Here is a 20444-nt window from a genome sequence, read left to right on the forward strand (position 1 = left end):
TGTGTGAACCTATCCCCAAAGAGTCATTTTGCTAGGTTACAGTATAGTCCATTCTGCCCTTTCCATGAGAAAATTGGATATGAAGGACACCTGTCTTCATTTAGACAAATGCGGGCTTTGGCACAGAGGATTAAAATTTTGATTTGTTAACAAGCTGCTTCCTGTTGTCTAGGGTTTGATTCCTTCAGCTTCCATTTGCTTAGCCCTGCGACTCTGAGCAAGTCCATTACCCATGCAGTGCTCCCAGGCTGAGTCTGAAAAAGGTCTGTGGAGATGAGTGTTCTATCCTGGTTAACAAATATAAATAAGTAAATACAGCTGCATTGAATTAGTAGACAATGCTGTTTCTTTTATTCCTGTCATTTAAGTATAGCTGTAAAATGTCATTGGCCATTTGATGTTACCATTTTTAGCTTGTTTCAGGCTGGTTTGTAAGATAGGCATATGATCATTTAATTGGCGACCACTACAGTGATGTTGCTTTAGAGCAGTAAGACATTGCAGTGATGGTCCTTTAATTCACCTTACTGTAGGTAAAATGATTGTCTTTTCATATTTTACTATAGTAGGAGATTTTGTACCTTAAATAAATACGTTTACTGGTAGGGCTGAACACTGTTTGCATTTCTAGTACTTAAGCATTGCTGCATGGGAAAGAAACTTTGAAAGTTTTGAATAACATTTTAAAGTTAATACTTTAAAATGACTTTATTATAAAGGTATTGGGCAAGGATGTCTCATTGCGTGTCTTCTCTCGCAGCAGATTCAGTTTGCAGACCAGAAGCAAGAGTTTAACAAACGACCAAGTAAGATCGGCCGCCGTTCACTGTCAAGATCCATATCTCAGTCCTCTACAGACAGCTATAGTTCAGGTGAGTGTAAAGGTTTTATGTGAAGCTGTACTAAACTGTTAACTGTACTATTGTATTAAAAAATAATGTGGGACTCTCATGACGGAGAGATAAAGCCCTTACTGTGATGCAGCTTGCCCGTGTTCAATAAGCAACATGGGCACTTAAGGGACTGGGCAGGGGGAGGATGCACTTAAGTGGTCAGTACCAAGGAGAGAGGTAAGCAGGTCTGCTGCATTGATGAAACCTGCTGGTGAACCAGCAAATAATCACCCACCAAACAGACCATGCTTGCTGTTGCTGCTTGCAGTGCTTAAAGTGAAGAGTCTGATGGAAAGACAAGTGGGGAATCTCACATTTCTTTCCTGTGGTCAAGGCCACTACAGGAAGTCATTCAAACCTCCTGGGGGAGGGGATCATGGGTTGAGAGGTGAGCACCAGGAATGGTCGTGTGTCCAGCACTTGACTGTCACATCTCATGGGAACAAGTGGGCTGATAATGTGCCTTAATGTTAATGAGAGGGCTGGAGAGCTCATGACTAAACCTGGAAGAAGCAGGACTTTCACCCTTAGTAGTGGTGGTGCTGGGGGAGTGAATGGTCCAGTCGGGTGCAGGCAGGGAAGGGACTGGGCCATGCCCAGTGGAGCACAAAAACTATTGTTTGAAAGCCTGTGAGGGGAGAAGGATAACCTTAAAAAGCCATCTGGGCCTGCTCTATCCTGCATGTGTGTTAATGTATAACGATTCAATCATAGGACAAAACATTGCTCACATGCTTGAGTATATGGTCTTCATTTGGCAATGCAAAATCAGACTGTAGCTTTTGTAAGCAAGTGTTTTAAGTCTTACCATGTGTGAGTTCAACCAGCACTCCTTTGTTTTTAGAGGAACATGCATTGACTTCATAAATGTGCGTTCATGCTTAGGAGGTTTGAACTGAGGGGCACATCAGCAAAGTACTCATAAGTTTAAGATGGTGTCATTTGGTATGGGAAATGGCCTTAAATTTTTGTCATGGTCAAGGTAAAGATGGATTTTTATTCTGGGAGGGAACAGAAGAAAAATGCCATTCAATCTTAATACATTTTTGAATGGTCAATCACTTTAGCAGCCAGCTGGTTTGCAACTGTTCACTGTGAGAGAGGGAGCTTTGAGCAGCCTCTCTGTCCCTGGAGGAGTGGTTTCAGCTCAGAAATTAGTAGTTCATTGGCCATTTGGGCTAATTTCTATCTCTTTCATTTTCCTTCTATAAAACCCGCATTTGCAAGGTTTTTGTGCTAGTATACAGCTCAGCAAGCTCCTGCCTGGTGCCTTGCAGAGTTCTACAGCAGCAGAGAGACAAAAGAGAGACTTTGGAGTGATTAAGTATCATTTTGCTGCATTTTCTTGCTGCTTTTAGCTAATTCCGCATAAAATGCTGATTTTCTAGAGTTTCTGTGATTTAAAAAGCTTGTTTCAGCTACATATTGTACTTATTTTACTGCCTGCACTTTAACAAAGTCGTTTTTGTGTTTAAATTACCTGTTTAACTGTTGTAGGCTACACACTCAAGTGTGATAGCCATTTCTGTGCATTTAAAGTGTTTTTTTGATTGTATCTGCTTTATTTTCTGAAAAAAAAAATACTTGATCTGAAGTAGTTAACTTAATTTGTCCATCAACCTATGGGTTATTGGATCCATATCCGATCCGAGCCGGCAGCTTCCCACAGCTAAGATCCGAGCTCCAAGCTCCTCCCCCTTACCCATAATCCCCTGCTATCCCTTCCTGACCTCAGATCTATTTTGCCCCGGTTCTCTCAGCAGCTTGATTGAGCTTCCAGGCATGGTAGTTGTTGGATTTGTGAGAAAAATCTTTTTTTTCCCTAGTTTAAACAAATTTTTGTGTGTGTGTGAGTTAGCATAGTTCCCCAGTAGCATTAACGTTTTTCTTTATTTAGTGATATTCCCTCCCCCTCGTGTACGCGTTAGGGTGTGTTTCGGGGCCTAGCGAGTGTGTTGTTTCTTTTGCAGGTATGGCGGAGGCACCCAAAACTTTCTTTTCAAAGTGTACCGAGTGTGGCCATAAGCTGTCCCCACACTCGGTGCGTTTTATGCCTTGGGGTTGAACATCTTTCCACTGGCTGCACTATTTGCGCAGCGTTCAACCCCAGGGCCCTCAAGGACCAGAGGTCGAAGCTGATTCTGGTGGGACTTCTGCCCCCGGACTCGGCTTCGTCCTCCGGTCCCTCCGTGGCACCTGCCGCGGCAGCGCCATCTGCTATTCCCCTTCCCCTGGCCGAGACTCAACCTCCCACCTTGGGCCAGGAGGAGAGGGAAGCCAGAAAGGAGAAACACCGGGAAAAGCACCACAAGCGGCGGGCCAAAGCTTCTGCATCAGCCCCGCCAGCAAAACGGGTTTCTCCTCCTAGGGCCTCCGAGTCTTCTCCTTCCGGGTCCGATCTCCCCGCTTTTCACCGGGGCTGGAGGAGGAGGAGACCCGGTCTACCCGCAGTATGTCCAATGCAGACTTGGACCGGATGATGCGTAGGTTTCTCCAGGCCCAGCTGCAGATGGGAGTGCTCCTGCCTCCCCCCCCTCTGGGGGGGGAGCTCGACCCCCTTTTTCACCCCGATTGCGCCTTCTCTGACCCACTACCGGGGTTTGGAGCCTTTGGAGCCGGGTAGCGTCGGAGCCGGGGGACTGTCGGCACCAATAGTATCGGGTACTTCGGCGGCAATGGCACCTTCGAGTCTGTCGGGTCCATTTTCTTTGGATCCGAGCTCTCGAAGCCGAGAGCTGAGCTTTGGATCCGGAGGTGTCAGTATGGCTACGGCTCCATCTCGGTCGGAGCATACTGGCCCTTCGGATCCGACTGAGTCAGCTCCAATCCGCACGTCGGATCCAAGGGAGGGTCTGCTCTCGGATCCTAGGGAGAGCAGCTCTTCTTCGGCATTCGATGTCGTGGAGAGGGTTTTGTCGAGGGACTCCAGGCCCCCGGCTTCAGCTACGGTTCCACCCTGCACTCTCTCTCAGATGGGTCCGCCTTCCATCACCCGGCCCCAGGGACAGCCTGCTCAGACGTCCCAGATAGTTCCCTTGTTGGAACAGGATGTGGTTGGTGAGGCCTCTTTGGACAGCCCCCCCCCCCCCCCCGAGGAGGTCCCTCACAAACGGAAGTGCAAGAGGAGGCACTTGGACTCCCGTGAGTCCTTGACAGAGGACACAGATTTGGAGGAAGGGGAAGGTTCCCCAAGGTCACCCCCCCGAAGACATCTCCTTCGGCGACATCATGGAGATGCTTCTGATCAGAGGGGGGTGGTCTGCCCCAAAACCTTCCTCTGACGAGTCTGTGTTTCTGGAGGTGTTTGAAGCAGGCCCGTCTACCTCTTGGGTGTCCCCTCCCACCGATCCCCTGGTAGACCTGATTACTACCAGGGCATGGAAGGAACCGGACACTGTGGAGCCCATTCCAAAGAGGCCGGACAAAATTTTCAGCCCCCCTTCGGACAGGTCATTTTGGAGCAAGGGAGCCCCGGTAGATGCCATGTTGGTGGCAGCCGCCACCAAAAGGGAACTGGCCCAGGAGAGTTCCTCGGTCCATCCTCTAGACAAGGAGTCTCGGATGATGGACCGTCTGGGGAAGCGGGTGTTCGGCACAGCCACCTTTTCTGTGAGGTCGCTGAACTATATGGCACACATGGGCTCCAGCGGGATCTTATCAAAGAATACGCTGGGTCACCCCCAGAGTCCATGTCGGCGGAGGACAAGAAAGTGTACTCTACCTGAATGGCCACTCTCAAATCTATCTCCAGTACCTCTATGCGGCTACTATTCCATCCCATGGAAGGAGCCGCTAGAGCTAACGGAGCGGGTGTCGTCCTACGGCGACAGGCGTGGCTCCGTCATTGTGATTTCGCGGAACCCTTTAAGGTGTTGTTCGCAAATGCCCCATTTGATGGTTCTGCCCTTTTTGGCAAGACCGTACGTGACACACTGGTCCAGAGCGAAAAAGACGGGAAGATGTTGTCTGCCGTCTGAGTCCACTTCTCTGCTCCCCAGAGGTCCTTCTCCAGGAACCAAAAGGGACAGAAGAAGATGTGGTTCCGGAAGTCTCAACAGTCCCGTTTTGCTCCGGACCCCTCTTTCTTCAGAGGCAGAGGAGGACAGGGTGGACGCCGCCCTAGAGGCAGAGGGGGCCCGAAGAACTTTGGGTCCAGAGAACCTTTCTCTGATCGGCCCACGCAGCAATCCTGAGGGGGTTACCCGACTGCTCCACTCTGGAGGCAGTTGGGGGGCGTTTCTCGAGGCACCTTGCAGCTTGGGAGTCCATTACAACAGATCGCTGGGTGCTTCAGATCATATCCAGAGGCTACAATATCCCCTTTCTCAATCCCCCCCTCAGTCGAAGCCTCCCCAATGTCCCACCCAATCAAAGGGAGGCGGCAGCCAAGGAAATACTCCGGCTGCTAGAAAAAAGAGCAATCCAGCACGTCCCCCCAGACCAGTCTGGATCAGGCTTTTACTCCAGGTTCTTCTTGGTGCCAAAAAAGACGGGGGACCTAAGACCAATCCTCGACCTGTCCTTCCTGAACCTGTCAATAGCCAAAGAAAAGTTCCGGATGGTCACTCTTCAATCCATTCTCCCCCTTATGCAGGAGAACGACTGGATGTGCTCCATAGACCTCAAGGATGCGTACTACCACACTTTGATGGACAGACGATCCAGGAGGTTCCTCCGCTTTCGGCTGGGATCCAGCCATTACCAGTTCAGGGTCCTTCCCTTTGGTCTCACCACAGCCCCCAGGGTGTTCACCAAAGTGTTAACCATTGTAGCGGCCCACCTGAGACTCCAGGGAATTCAGGTCTTTCCGTACCTGGAAGACTGGCTCCTGACCGCCCCCACCAGGCATCTACTTTGCACTGCCAGGGATTATTTTCTCCATCTAGCTCCCCGGCTGGGGATCACGATCAACATCGGAAAATCTTCCCTTCTGCCAACTCAAGTTCTAGATTTCATCGGAGCCAGATTGAACACCAACCAGCTTCTAGCCTTCTTGACTCCGGACCGGCTATGAACTCTGAAACTCCATGTACTGGCCCTTCTACAATCCCCAGCTCCCCCTGCGGAATTGGTCCTGAGGGCTCTAGGTTCGATGGCGGCAAACATCAACCTACTACCCATGGCGCGCTTAAACATGAGAGTTCTTCAATGGACCTTACAAGTCCAGTGGTCCTTGCTGCTACATCCCCTGAACTTTCCCGTTCCTCTCAGCAGGGTGTGCAAGAAAGCCCTCTTATGGTGGCTCCAGTCCCTGGACATCCAGAAAGGGCGCCCCTTCTCTGTGTCCCCTCCTCTAGCCACGGTGACCACGGACGCCTCTCGCCTCGGATGGGGGGGGGGCATTGCTTGGGCAGGACCGTCCAAGGCACGTGGAACCATTCAGAGACCTCATTGCATATCAGTGTCCTAGAGATGAGAGCAGTGCTTTTGGCGTTGCAAGCACTTCAAAGCCTTCTTTCCTTGGGGACAATTGCGATCCAGACAGACAACATGTCGGTCGTCTGGTATATCAACAAACAAGGGGGAACCAGGTCCTATCCACTTTGTTGGGAGGCCAGGAGAGTGTGAGAATGGGCTATGTCCATCAACCGCTTTCTCATAGCGACGCACATTCCGGGACGGTCCAACATTTTGGCAGACAGACTGAGTCGATCCATCCTGTCACCGTACGAGTGGTCTCTGAATCCGAAAGTAGCGAAGCAAATCTTCTCCAAATGGGGTCAACCTCGTTGCGATCTTTTCGCCTCTCCTTCAAACGCAAAGTGCAATGACTACTTTGCTCTAATTCCCCCACCCAGGGAATCCCCCAGAGATGCTCTGGTGCATGTTTGGCCACCTGGTCTACTCTATGCATACCCTCCTCTGCCCCTGATGCTCAAATTTTTACAGAAAGCCAGACGGTTGGGGAGCAGAATAATCCTCATTGCCCCATTCTGGCCTTGTCAAGCTAGGTTCCCTTATCTATGGTCTCATCTAGTGAATCCCCCATGGATTCTAGATCCCATTCTGGATCTGATTTCTCACCCATCAGGCCTGTCAACCCTGAACCTGGACAACCTCAAGCTCACAGCTTGGTTGATCCAGTTCCCGTGATAGCTAGGACTCCCGGTATCTCGTCCCCTGTCAAGGCTATTCTTGTATCTATAATAGTAAATGGAAGCGTTTCTCTATTTGGTCGGAGCATTGGAACTTAGATCCCTTTACAGCTTCGTTGCCAGCAGTACTAGATTTTCTGTCAGGGTTATTCGACCAAGGTGCTAGCTCTTCTACGTCAAAGTCCAGTTGGCCGCAATCTCTCATTATCATGTTGGCAGTGATCTCGGCCCTTTGACTTCGTCCAAATTATGTAAGACCTTCTTAAAAGGCACTTTCCTACTAAGACCTCCGGAAAAAGATGCAGTCCCTCCTTGGGATTTAACTCTTGTACTTCAGTCTCTAACAGCTCCTCCCTTTGAGCCTGCAACTTCGGTGGATCTGAAATACTTATCTTGGAAGATGGCATTTCTTGTTGCCATAACTTTGGCCAGAAGGGTCTCTGAGCTTCAAGCCCTTTGCGCCAAGCCACCGTATTTGATTTTCCACAAAGATAGAGTCTCACTCAGGACCAACCCCTGCTTTCTGCCCAAAATTGCATCGGAGTCTAATATCAACCAATCTATTAATTTACCAGTCTTCCCAAATTATCAGAACAAAGGTGAATACAAGTTGCACTCTCTAGATGTATATAGGCAACTAAGATTCTATTTGCCAGGACAGCTGGTCACAGGAAATCAGACCAGCTTTTTGTATCCTTTGCTAAGTCCTCTTTGGGAAAACCTGTATCAAGTCACATTGTCCAGATGGATTTCCCAATGTATTCTTTTGGCATTTGAGAGCTCGGGCCGGCCTGCACCTCAAGGAGTTCATGCCCATTCTACTCGATCGATTTCTACCTCTGCGGCTTTTCGATCTAGGGTGTCATTGGATGACATTTGTTCAGCAGCCACTTGGGCTTCATCTCATACATTTATAAATCATTACAAGTTGGATATTGTTTCCAGAGGGAGAGCATCCTTTGGCTCTGCAGTGCTCCAGAACATCCTTCCATGAGGACCTCCCAAGAATCGGGTAGCTGGGGACTCTGTCCCATAGGTTGATGGACAAATGAAGTTAACTACTTCAGATTTAGAAGTTATGTACTTACCATAACGTTCCATCTGAGTAGGTAAACTTAATTTGTCAGCAACCGTCCCTCCCTCCGTCCCCCTAACCTATATGGATGTTCAAAGGACTCCTACTGTCATGGCGGATTCTTTCCAGGTTAGAGTAGGGAGGTGGTTCTTGGTATCGTATGGTTTATGGATAAGCAAACTCGATCTGAGGTCAAGAAGGGATAGCATGGGGATTATGGGTAAGGGGGAGGAGCTTGGAGCTCGGATCTTAGCTGTTGGAAGCTGCCGGCTCGGATCCAATATGGATCCGATAACCCATAGGTTGCTGACAAATGAAGTTTACCTACTCAGATGGAACGTTATGGTAAGTACATAACTTCTAATTTTTCTGCCTTTCTAAGCTAGTATAGTCCAGTTTTCAGGTTTGTGCTGAATTCAGGGCTGTGTTACAAGTTTCTGTGTTTGCCCATACCTTACTTGGATAGAGGGAAGTTTCTCTGTTCACTGTGAGAGAGAGAGAGAGAGAGAGAGAGCGCTTTGAGCAGCCTATCTGTCCCTGGAGGAGTGGTTTCAGCCCAGAAATTAGTAGTTTATTGTCCATTTTGGGCTAATTTCTCTCTTTCATTTCCCTGCTATAAAACCCGCATTTGCACATTTCTGTGTGCCGTGCAACGCCGGTTAGCTAGGGTGTAACTATTCCCGGCTCCACGTAGTCTATTCTTCAATTTTTCCCTTGGAACTAGACAAACTTTCAACTTAAGCACTCAAGCCATTCACTTCTCACACTGGCACTTGTCAAAACTCATAGCAAGCACTAATAAACCTTAGCACTAGACCCCCCTATACTGTAGAGAAGGACAAGGCTCTCTATTCGACCTTACCAATCAGTGAAACAGTTCACTGTACCTATCCAGGCATGTCTAAAGGGCAGTTTCAGGTGTACTCTCTGGTCCAGCTGGTGAATCTGGGCATTTTGAGGCAATGTTACAATTGTCTCATGTACATAGACAACCCTCTCCTCCTTCCAACAACCACTAATACATGCGAGAGATGCAATTATACAGCCAAACTGGAGGCTAAGCTCTCTCAACCCAAGACTGGACCAGTCAGTCAAGAGGAGAAGGGAATTACTTGCATCACACCACCAGTCTCACATAGACCTATGAAACCAGCACCGGCAGAAAACACACATAAATACACAAAAATGTACTCGGAGGCTCTAAATAAAAATCTGCAGAAGCAACAGAGACCTCCAAAGCAGACATCCAAGCAACCTGCACCCCCCAATACAAACCATGAAATACATACTTCACAAAACCAGTGTGCCACACAATCAAAGCCCTTAAGGCAAAATAACATACCCAACACACTAGTAATAGGTGACTCTATAGTCAGGCACACTGATGTCCCACTCACAAGCCTGAACAAGGAGAAGGCTACTGTTAGCTGCCTGTCGGGTGCCAGGATCCGCCACATAACACAAGCACTCAGGTCACTCCAGAACAAGTACAAATATGACTCTGTCATTGTCCATGTTGGTGTGAATAACCTGAGCCGCACCTCCCTGGATTACATGAAAAGAGACATGGAGGAGCTCTCTGATCACGTAACCCAGGTCGGTATGACCCTGACCCTGAGTAGCATTCTGCCCTCACCAAGAATGATACCACGGTATAGAGAGAAAATTATCAATTTCAACAATTGACTAAGCTTCTGGTGTCATGGAATCCAGTGTCTGTCAGCCTGGGATGACATGCTCGACAAGCCACGCTCCATCTCTAGAGAAGGCTTGCACCTGTCACCCTTAGGCTTTCGAATACTGGCCAAGGCACTTGCCACCCCCATAGTGCCTTTTTTAGGCAAGGCTCAAAAGACAAACCCACCGCCGTAAATAGCACAATTAACAAAAAACTGAGGGTAATGCTACTCAATGCCAGAAGTCTAAACCTCAAAATGCACACACTCGAGGCACTCCTCAGTATGGAGAAAATCGATATATGTGCAGTAACAGAAACCTGGTTTAAGGCTCCAGAGAGCACCCCAGCACTACCAGGCTACAACTCATACCATACATTTCGGCCACAAAACCCGGACCAAAATACAAAAGGCGGGGGAGTATCTATATTCATCAAGGATACCCACACCTACAGGTTAGTGGCACCGCACGATGCTTCAGTGACCATCCACATGCAACTAACAATGGAAAAAACTGCTATTCAAATTATAGCTTGGTACAGATCACCCACCATGTCGCAGGACCCCCACTCTGCATTCCTGGAAACACTGGGAAACATAAAGGTCCTACCAAACACCCTGATATTGGGTGATTTCAATTACCCAAACATTATCTGGGAGAACTACTCAAGTACAAACTCCCTTGCCCAACATTGCCTAGAATTTATAAACTCAAATGCCCTGGATCAACTGGTCAACATCCCCACCAGAGGTGACAACATATTGGACCTGGTCATTACCAACATGGGCGACCGGTGTTCCACACCGGAGGTCAACTTCTCGCTGGTTAGATCTAACCATAAACTAATCAGTCTGGATATCCACATTCCGCCATCACCCCTGGTCAAAGAAACCACCGTGATAAACTTTTCAAAAGCAAACTTCACATTACTGAAGACCGAGGTGGGAAGTTTCAAAGCACCCATGCTAAAGGATAATGCTGTCCAAGCTGCAAAATCCTTTACTAATGCACTCTATGGGCACCTACAAGAATGCATGGATCGTGCTATCCCAAACAAAACCAAGACTCACTCCTCCAAGAAGAGGAAACCAGTCTGGTGGACTCCTGCCATAAACAAGCTATACAATAGAAGGAGGAAACTAGTACAGAAAAGAGTAAAATCCCAAGAAGGGAAGGCATCCCTGATCAGTATCAGCAAGAAACTACGATCCCTCATAAAATCATCCAAGGCTATCTTCGAAAGAAAAATTGCCATGGACTCCAAAGATAACCACAAGGCATTCTTTAGCTATTTCAAGAATTTAAGTGGCAATTCTCAGATCTGCTTGGAGTTGGTGCAGAATGGCACAAAATACACTGAACCGACCGATCTAGCCAACATCCTGTCAGACAGGATCAGTGCAAACTTCAAAGCCAAAACCACAACATCAATGGGACCGGACGGTGTCCCAGGCTGCGTCCTACATGAGCTCAGATGAACTAACCCCTCACAGAGTGGTGGACAGCAACGGTTATTCCACTCCACAAAGGTGGAGCCACAACAGACCCTGGGAACTATTGCCCTATAAGCCTGACTAGCTTGGTCTGCAAAGCTGTGGAGCGCATCATCATGGATCTCGTTAACAGAGACATTGGAAACCTCCAAACACTGGACCCTACCCAGTTTGGCTTTGTTAAGGGCAGATCATGCCTCCTAAACCTGATGGACTTCTTTGAGACAGTTACCAAGGCTATAGACGAGGGAAAGGTGGTCCACACAGCCTACCTAGACCTTGAAAAAGCCTTCGACACCATTCCCCACTCGGGTGTTATAGACAAGCTCACCAGCTCACGGACAGAACCCACATGGTAAGAGTTGTGGGAGCTAGGTCTGACTCTAAACTGGTTATAAGTGGCGTTCCCCAGGGCTCAGTCCTAGGACCCCCTCCTGTTCGGCATACAATTCTTAGAGGTACAGGCAAGCACAGGAGGATTATGGCTGACCAAGTTCGCAGACGACTGCAAACTAGGGGCTATAACTGACTATCCGGCTGACACAGACATCCTCCAAAAGGGTCTCACTGAGACAGATACCTGGTGTCAAAACCATGGCCTCAAGCTAAATGCCAAAACGTAGTCATCCCCTTTGGAAAAAACAAAGTGCCCACAAGCTACCACATAGGTGGTAGCCCCCTAAATACGGAAGACGTAATAAGGGATCTGGGGACCCAAGTAGATAGTAACCTCTCCTTTGATAATAGCATTGCCAAAGTGGTTAGAAAATCCTTCTGTGTGGCCCAGCTAATCACAGAAGGGTTTACATCCAGATTGAAAGATGTCATTGGGCCCCTCTATGCATCACTCATCAGACCCGTCATAGAGTACAATGCTTCATTTGGGATGTACCTTACAAAACACCTGCAACAACTGGAAAGACCACAGAAGTACCTCACCAAGAGGATCACTGGCCTCAAGCAGATGCCCTATGCAGCTCAACTGAAGAAACTCCAGCTGTACTCGGTTGCATACCGCCTACTGAGAGGTGATCTCTGCCTGACATACAAGGCCATGTCCAACCCAGAAGGAATGGACATGCTCCAACTAAAGAAAAAACTATCCCCTCGAGCCACACGCTCCAGGGATCTAAACCTCACCACAACAATAAATAGGACGTGCTGGAGGGATAGATTCCTGTCCCAGAGACTTCCCATGCTCTGAAACAAGATCCCAATCTACATTAGGCAGAGCTCGTCGCTAACACTCAAGAGAAACATTGACGAGTGGATGGGAAACAGAAAGTTTACCCCGGGGATCACTTCAATGGCTGTGCTGAACAGAGGCACAGGGAACTAATCTAAGGGGGCGGCGAAAGCCAACACATTCCGGCTAGGCTTATAAATGCCTTCGGGCAGATAGCCTAGTACCTACCTATGAACTGCCCTTCTGTTCTTCACTCTGCTGTTTTTCCTTCCCCACTTGTCCTATCTGTCCAGTTATACTTTTAGATGCTGCGTGTATACAAGAGGGCTGCTGCTTTCATTTCTCAGTGTTGGCACCTAATACACAGAGGTAATATATGCAGATTTTACATTTTTCTTATTTTTATTGGTGTTTAAGTGAGATAAGCTGGCCCAACAGCCCTTTTTCAGATACTGCTTTCAACCTTTTAAAGCTTAAGAAGACTTTGAAACCTGTTGCATTTGGAGTAACAGCCAGAAGTGACAAGTGGAATGGCATACGTGTTGCTGAGGAAAGCACTACTTTTCCACTTGTGCTTTTGATTTTGCATGTGAACATATGTGCATACTGCTGGCATAGTTTTACATTTGGTAGTCATGGTGTCAGTATTGGTAAATATAAAGGTGAGATGCAGGTCAAGCCATTGTATTTAAAATGCTGAATAAAGTACAGAGTGCTAACTCCAGAAGAAGTTATGGACCAATAGTTAGGAATGGAGTGTCATTTGCATGGGGTGGTCCCTAACCACCCTAATCCCTTCCTGTGGGAGTCTGTGTTGCTGATAATGTGGCTTCCTGTGAGAGTGCATGTATACATATCTAAGCCCCTCCCTCCATGGCTTACTGTGAAGTATAGCGTCACTTTGACCATTATGCTTCAAGTTTCACCATTGCAGTCTTGTATGGGAGCTTGGCAACCAATCCTAACCCCCAGGATGGACAGCCTGACTAATGCCACTCACTCCTGTCTTCCCTTGTCTGGCTGGTCCAGCAACCAAAATACTATTTGAACTCTGGACATTTTAGCCAGCATGAGATTTCCTTTAATGTTGTTTTTTTTTTTTTTGTTTACTGGGGTGGAATGGGTTACAAAACAGAAGTAACGAATATAAATAACATTACAAATACAAAATGTAACAAGGCACTAGGTTATATAATAGTAGAGTAGCATGAATAAAAGTGCTGTTAGGAATGCTTAGTAGGAAGACTATGTACATATGTACAAATTGTTTAACTTCAGCAGGAGATAGAAATTAAAGAATGAGCTTCAGTGAAAACGGGAGATTGTTGTAAAGTGAGACGTACAGAGAAGAGGGCTATATTAAACTGCGGTGTGATGCGATGGAACTAGTCATTCGATATGACCTGTGCGGGTCTATGTTTAACCATCGAATAACATTTCCATCAAATGGCTAACCACTGAACATTCATTCAGCGAACGTTCATTTCAGTGAACGAGAAAGAAACTAGTTGGCCAGCACTTCCCTGTTAGCCCTTTTCCCCACTGTAATGCGGTCTTGGAGTTGGTGTATATATAGTTGGGAGGGGATTTGGGATGCAAAGCCCTCCCACCAGGGTAGGTTTGAAATGCTGCATTTTGTGAGATGGGGAAGTGCTAGCTAACTAGTTACTTTCCCTGGCAAAAAAAAACAACATTCATTGAGTGAATGTTCGATGGTTAGGGTTTGATGTTTAGCCATTCAATGGAAATATTATTCAACAGTTAAACATAGACCCGACCCGTGCAGTGGCATTTGCATCTACTCTATTGAATAGGTAGTCCTTGAGGAGGTGTCTAAAATTGTCATAGTTAGAAATGTCTGTAAAGCTTGGGGGTGAGTCCCAATCTTAATTTGGAAGTGAGAGTAAAGATGATGTGATCTGTGCAGTAATGTTTTGTTTTTGGGGTATGGAAAATTGGGCCTGTATTAAGTTACCTTCAGAGGTTATAGCAGGGGTATGTGCAGGTAGTTTGGTGATGAGTGTAGATGGATTTTCCTAATGGAGGACCTTAAAAGTAAGTGAGCCAAGTACATCTGCTCTTTGTTTCACAGGTGGATATTTGTCCTTTTTGAGAGACAGGTAGTGGTCTTTGATCTGATGAAGTCCAGTTAGTGTACATAAGTACTTATATCACCTGTGCAGAATTTGCAGGTCAAAATGTTGACCATGCCAGTATGATGTAGGAAAGGTATCCAATATAGTGGGATTAACATGGGCATCAGAAAGGGGGTTTGCCATGTATGTGACATGTATAAGTGGCACTGTGGACCTTGTGTGTGACAGAGCATTTCAAATATGGAGAACTGTGCCTATTCCTCTGTGTGGGATTGCCAAGGCTGTGACAGTGCACCAAGCATGGTAAGGGGCAAAATCCTTATGATTGTAGCACAGCATGGCAGTTGACGTGAGGTAAGGGCATGCTGTGTCAGTCATATGTTCCCTACTCTGAAAGCATGGTTGCTACTAACAGGTCAGGTTAGTGGTTCCATGTCTTTGCCTGCATGGACAGTGTAGGTGTATCCAGAGGTATGTACTGCTGCTGTCAGCTGGTGCTACAAACAACCAGAACATAACTGTAATTTTAGTTAAATGCAATGACATGTATACTGTTACAATGGTAAGTGCATAACTGTATCTAGAGAGGTGCTCCATACACCTTTGCTGTACTGAAAATGAAAAGTTATGTAAAGCATGTGCCCTGCAAAGGTCCTTGTAGATCTGATGTCAATTTTCATTTGTTCCTCAACTCTCTGGTTTGGATCCGATCCAGTGGTCCGACTTAATCGCTTCTACTAGCTCGTGGATCACTATACTCTTGAGCTCCTCCCTTTCCCATAATGCCCAAGTCCCTAACATACCTCAGATCTCATTTGCCACCTGAGAGTACAGACGTGGTCACTGTTCTGCTCTGTAGTTCATAGTGTTTTTTGGTATTGTGAGCCTATTTCTTTTAGCTTTATCTATCAGCATCTTCTGGGGCTCAAATCCCTAAGAAAACAGAGAAAAAGGATACAGGAAGCGTTTTCTGGAACCAACCACTTCAACTCCTAAGAAACTTACTAAGACTTTGGATCCCAGCACCCCTGAGCCAAAAAACAGAAGAGAGAAATCTCTGATCTGATCACCAGTCTTGGCCCTCGATCCAATTACTTTTAGACTGCCTTCTCCTTTTTTTGAAGTGCTCTCCAAGATGCCATCATTCTAGACCTTCATCAAAAACATCCTCCATTCGCTCTTCCAAAAGCTTGACCAAAGTTGACAAAAACAGGATGATGAAGTTTCTCTTACTACAGATACAATTGGGGGTTCTCCCGTTTGGTTCCGACCCCATCAGGTCCAGAGATCCTTATTAGTACAACCCCCCTCCCACATACCGGTCTCTCCTACTCTGATATGATCTCTGGTATCAGAGCTGTCTGATCCAAAGATTTTAGAGTTCACATCGGATCCGAAAATACTGGTGTCTTTGCCAGTGTCATATCTGAGTGAACCGGATCTGGATGACTCTAGGAACTGTAGCATTGGTACCAGATCTGAGGTGTTGGAGTTGACTCTGAAGCTGTCATAGCCATCTCTTCCCCTCAGAGCCTCAGCTTTAGACAGCTCAGTTCTGACTCCCTCTTAGAGTGCTTTGCCTTCAGGGAGGTGGGAACGGGTAAGCATGTTATTTCAGAGCAGTTTGTTTCCTTCTCTCCAAGGCATTCGAGCTAATGAAGAAAGCTTTCTCTATCCCACGAGCTCACACTTTTCCACCTTCTCCAACAACCCTAGCCCATTTGTCTCTGCATCTTGAGCTTCAATCATCCTTACTACAGGGACAACCAGCCCAAGTTAGTCATCAGGATACCCAGTAGGGCATACTGATTTCTTCTGACACTTCTTTGGAACATCCCACTGAAGACGTTCCCACAAAAGAAAAAGTGCAAAAAGAGCCACATGCGAGAGTCCATCATAGAAGGTGGACAGATTTGGGAAGCGTGCTTATGCTTCAGCGACCTTTACCTCCCTATAACTGAACTAGCTGGTACACTTCACAAGACTTCAGAGGGATTTGATTAAGGAACTTTCCAAATCCCTCTCTGGTTCCATACCCTCTGAGGCAGAGAGCACTGTTGCCTTGCACTTGGCTACTCTTCAGTCCGTTTCCAATTCATCTATGAGGCTTCTCTCTTAAGCAGCAGAAAAGGTAGCTCATGGGCAGCTGGTTCAGGTTATTTCCATCAGAAGGCATGTCTGGATGTGCTTGTGTGACTTTACAGAACCCTTCAAAACATTCTTCATCAGTGCTGCCTTTGATCGAAGTTCTTTATTTGGCCCCAAGGTGAAAGACACCTTTTCTAGGTGTGAGCAGGAAACTACAATCCTGTCTGCTGTGAGTGTCATTTTTTTCGACCCCTCATTGAATCTTTTCTTGGAATTAATGAGGTGGTCAAAAGATGTGGTTCACGAAATCCCAGGGTCCCTTCCAAGATCTATGTGGAGACAGATCCCCAAGGGGCAGAGAGGAGAACTCTAATGGAAGATGCCACCCTCACAGCAAAGGTGGTTTGCAGAACCAGGGATGTAGAGATCCATTCTCTTACAGATCCTACCAGCGCTCCTGAAAGGAGGGTCTGTCCATCTCTGGTGCAGGAGATAAACGACCCCCACAATTACCTCCAGAGAGCCTGTGCAAAAGATTCATTTATCCAGAGATTATATCCTATCATTTTCCCATTCACCCCATTGGTTGCAAAGAGAATCCCTGGTGTTCTACCCAATTCAGAAAGAGTCCAGAACTTGCTCAAGATTCTTTTTAGTGCCAAAGAAAACTGGAGGCCAGTTTTGGATCTCAGCAACCTAAATCAGTCAGTTCAATACAACAGTTCCAGCTGGTCTCTGTTCAGTTCAATCTGCCTCTTTTGCACAAGGACGATTGGATGTGCTTGATAGATCTTCAAGATGCATACTATTGGCTCAAAATGAAGAGATGATCCATGAGATATCTACATTTCCTGCTGGGAGCCAGTCATTATCAATTCAGTGCTCTCCCCTTTGGTCTCACCACAGCCCTCAGGGTGTTTGCCAAGTGTATGGCAGTAGTGGCAGCTCACTTGAGGCTGCAGGGATTCCGGATGTTTCCATATCTAGACAGCTGGCTCATCACCACTCTGATCAGACATCAACTGATCTAAGCTTGAGATTACGTACTCCAGCTGTGCTGTCATCTCGTCATTTCAATCAGTTACAACAAATTTCATCTGGAACCAACGCAAGCAGCATTTCTCCCTTTAAGAGTTCAGACTATTCAGTTCCACGTCAAAAAAATTATCCAAAATTCTCTTCTCTCTCAGCCAGATTAATCCTTTGAGCTTTGGGGTACATATGTAATATCATCCCCTCTAATATTCTTATGCACAACATAATTTGCTCTAAACTTAAATTCATGAGTAGAATCAGAATCCAAAACGCATCTTGCCAGTGCATTCGTATGAACATTTCTACGTATGTTAGACTTATGTTCAAGCGTTATATGATAGAAAGGTGGGGGAAAGTATATAACCTATTTGAGCTTTAAGTGCTTCAACAACTGCAGTGCAATAATGATTTAATTATTAAAGAAGCAGATAAAGGATGTGCCATTGTGAGTATGAATAGAAAAGACAATGTAAAGTATATGTATGAATTTCTGTCTGATGGCACTTTTAAGAAAATTAACGTTCTGGATGTTAAAAAACATATAGCGGATGTGAATATGATTATTTATTAATTCACAACTAGATAATGACATCTCTTCAGATTTATTTAATTTCTTTACTGTCCCATGCAAGTCTGAGGAAGGGGATGGGCGACAGAATATATCCATATATTTGCAATCAGTTTTAAGCAAATATCTTTTTGCTGTCGTTGTATTAAAGACACAGACGACTTTCTAACCAAGTTTTATGAGTGGTATTGTACTAATTTAGATGCAGATTTTTTATTGATCACACTTGATATCAATTCATTTTTCACAGTAATTCCCAATGAATATGGTCTCAATGCTATACATGATTTCCTTTGTACTAACAGAGATATGCAAGAGAGAGATATTGAGAATATATGTCAGCTGTTAGAAATAGTTCTGCCTAGAAATGTGTTTATTATATTTGAAAATCAACCATACCCGCAAACTGTCGGTGTAGCCATGGGTATTCCCATGATGAATACTTATGCGAATCTAGTATTAAATCAGTGGGAGAATGAATTCAGTTATAGTGATAAGAATATACTAAATACTAATGTTTTATTGTACAAACGTTTTATGCATGATTGATTTTTAATGTGTAAGGGGAATGAGGAAACCCTGAACAAATATGTGGAGTATTTAGATGGCACAATGGAATTTCTTAAATTTAAAATGAGTTGCTCGGTTGAACAAATTACTTACTTGGATATAAAATTAGATAAAAATGCAGGAATAATAAACACGAGTGTCCACAAGCAGGAGGTGCATACATATAGATACACTCACAGGCAAAGTATGCATGCACCATATGTATTTAAGGGAAATGTTAAAGGCCAGTTTACTAGAATTAGTAGATTGAATACCAGTGAGACCAAATGCAGGGAGCAAATGCATAAGAGGCCCTAGAATTTCAAGAAAGAGGCTACGATGAGACAGCAATAAAGGAAACCTTAAATGAGGTAACCAATAATAGGGACAGAGTGGCCAGACTAGTTTTTTAGTGAAACTAGAAATCACAATTTGAATACTGACAAACTCATACAAGGGAATAAAATTAGATTTAGAACTACATACAATAGAAAGACCAATGATGTGATAAAAAAAAAATGCCCGAATTAGTATTTTTGATAGACGATAAACCTAGGTTTGCTTATAGATATTGTAAAAATTTAAAAAGATTGTTATAAAGTTTTTAAAGTAACAGAGATAGATTTAATAATAGACATGGGACATTAACTTGCTATAGTTGTAGTTGTTGCAGAGATATCATTACCGATAATATTTTTGTGCATCCAGTAACAGGAAAGCATAAGATTTTACCGTCATGCCACTTGTAATAGTATGTGTGTGGTTATTTAGGAACTTGTCTAAAATGCTCTTTCTTTTATATTGGTAATGCAGTTGTAGATTCAAAGACCACATTATTGAACATAAGTCTGACATACGTAGAAATGTTCAAATGAATGCACTAGCAAAACTTGTTTTGGGAACTGATTCTACTCATGAAAATATGTTTAGAGCAATTGATGTTGTGCATAAGATTATTAGAGGGGGTGATATTAATAATGTTTTAGAAATCAGGGAGTGCAATTGGATCTTAAGGTTAAAATAGTTATTTATTATTTATTTATTTAACATTTGTTGACCGGGAAAGTCCGACTAGGTTCCACAGATCCTGTTTTCAGCGGAGGCCCGGGGAGAAATGCTCCAGAAGCATGTCTTTAGAATGTGGGAGGAAACCGGAGTACCCAGAGGAAACCCACGCGAATGCAGGGAGAACATGCAAACTCCACACAGAAGACATACCATCCGAGAATCGAACCAGCGAACCTCTTGCTGTGAGGCAACAGCATTAACCGCTGCACCACTGCGCCGCCCTATAAAAGCTGACTTAAACCTGGCTTAAACAATGCAATTAGTATTAAACCTGCACAAACCAAAACAAAACAAAAAAAAAAAAACAAAAAAAACAAATGCGATATCATTGTTTTTTTTTTTTTATATTTGTATAAGTGTTTTTTTATGCAGTTATTTTGTTGATTACTCAGGAAAGTTTATCTATGTTTTTATTGGATGTTGTGTCATGTGATTACTTGAATTTTATTATAAATTGTCAGTTTTTTTTTTCAAATTTAGCACTGATGGAGGGTGTTCCTCGAAAGCTTTGCACTTGTATTTGTATGTTCTTTTTTTAATAAAGAACCATTGTCGAGGTACCATATGAGAATACTTTAGTGAACACTGGCAACTCAGTGGTCCATTCTTTACCATTGTCTG

At 45.1% G+C, this 20444-nt stretch overlaps 1 protein-coding gene across 7 annotated transcripts in view; it reads left to right on the forward strand.

Annotated features, from left to right (window-relative positions):
• The window catches only part of AHCYL2 (adenosylhomocysteinase like 2), a 1498752-nt gene that overhangs the window by 422241 nt on the left and 1056067 nt on the right, over positions 1–20444 (forward strand). For 4 of the 7 annotated variants that reach the window (XM_044088837.1, XM_044088832.1, XM_044088834.1 and 1 more), the window contains exon 2: positions 764–872. In XM_044088837.1, coding sequence (XP_043944772.1) covers positions 764–872 — 109 coding nt within the window. Of the gene's footprint in view, positions 1–760; positions 873–20444 lie in introns of all 7 variants that reach the window. The other 3 variants (XM_044088831.1, XM_044088833.1, XM_044088835.1) reach the window with 1 other exon arrangement.

The sequence above is a fragment of the Protopterus annectens genome, chromosome 11.part0, assembly GCF_019279795.1.
Source record: "Protopterus annectens isolate FY-2018-M chromosome 11.part0, PAN1.0, whole genome shotgun sequence".
Taxonomy (NCBI): domain Eukaryota; kingdom Metazoa; phylum Chordata; order Ceratodontiformes; family Protopteridae; genus Protopterus; species Protopterus annectens.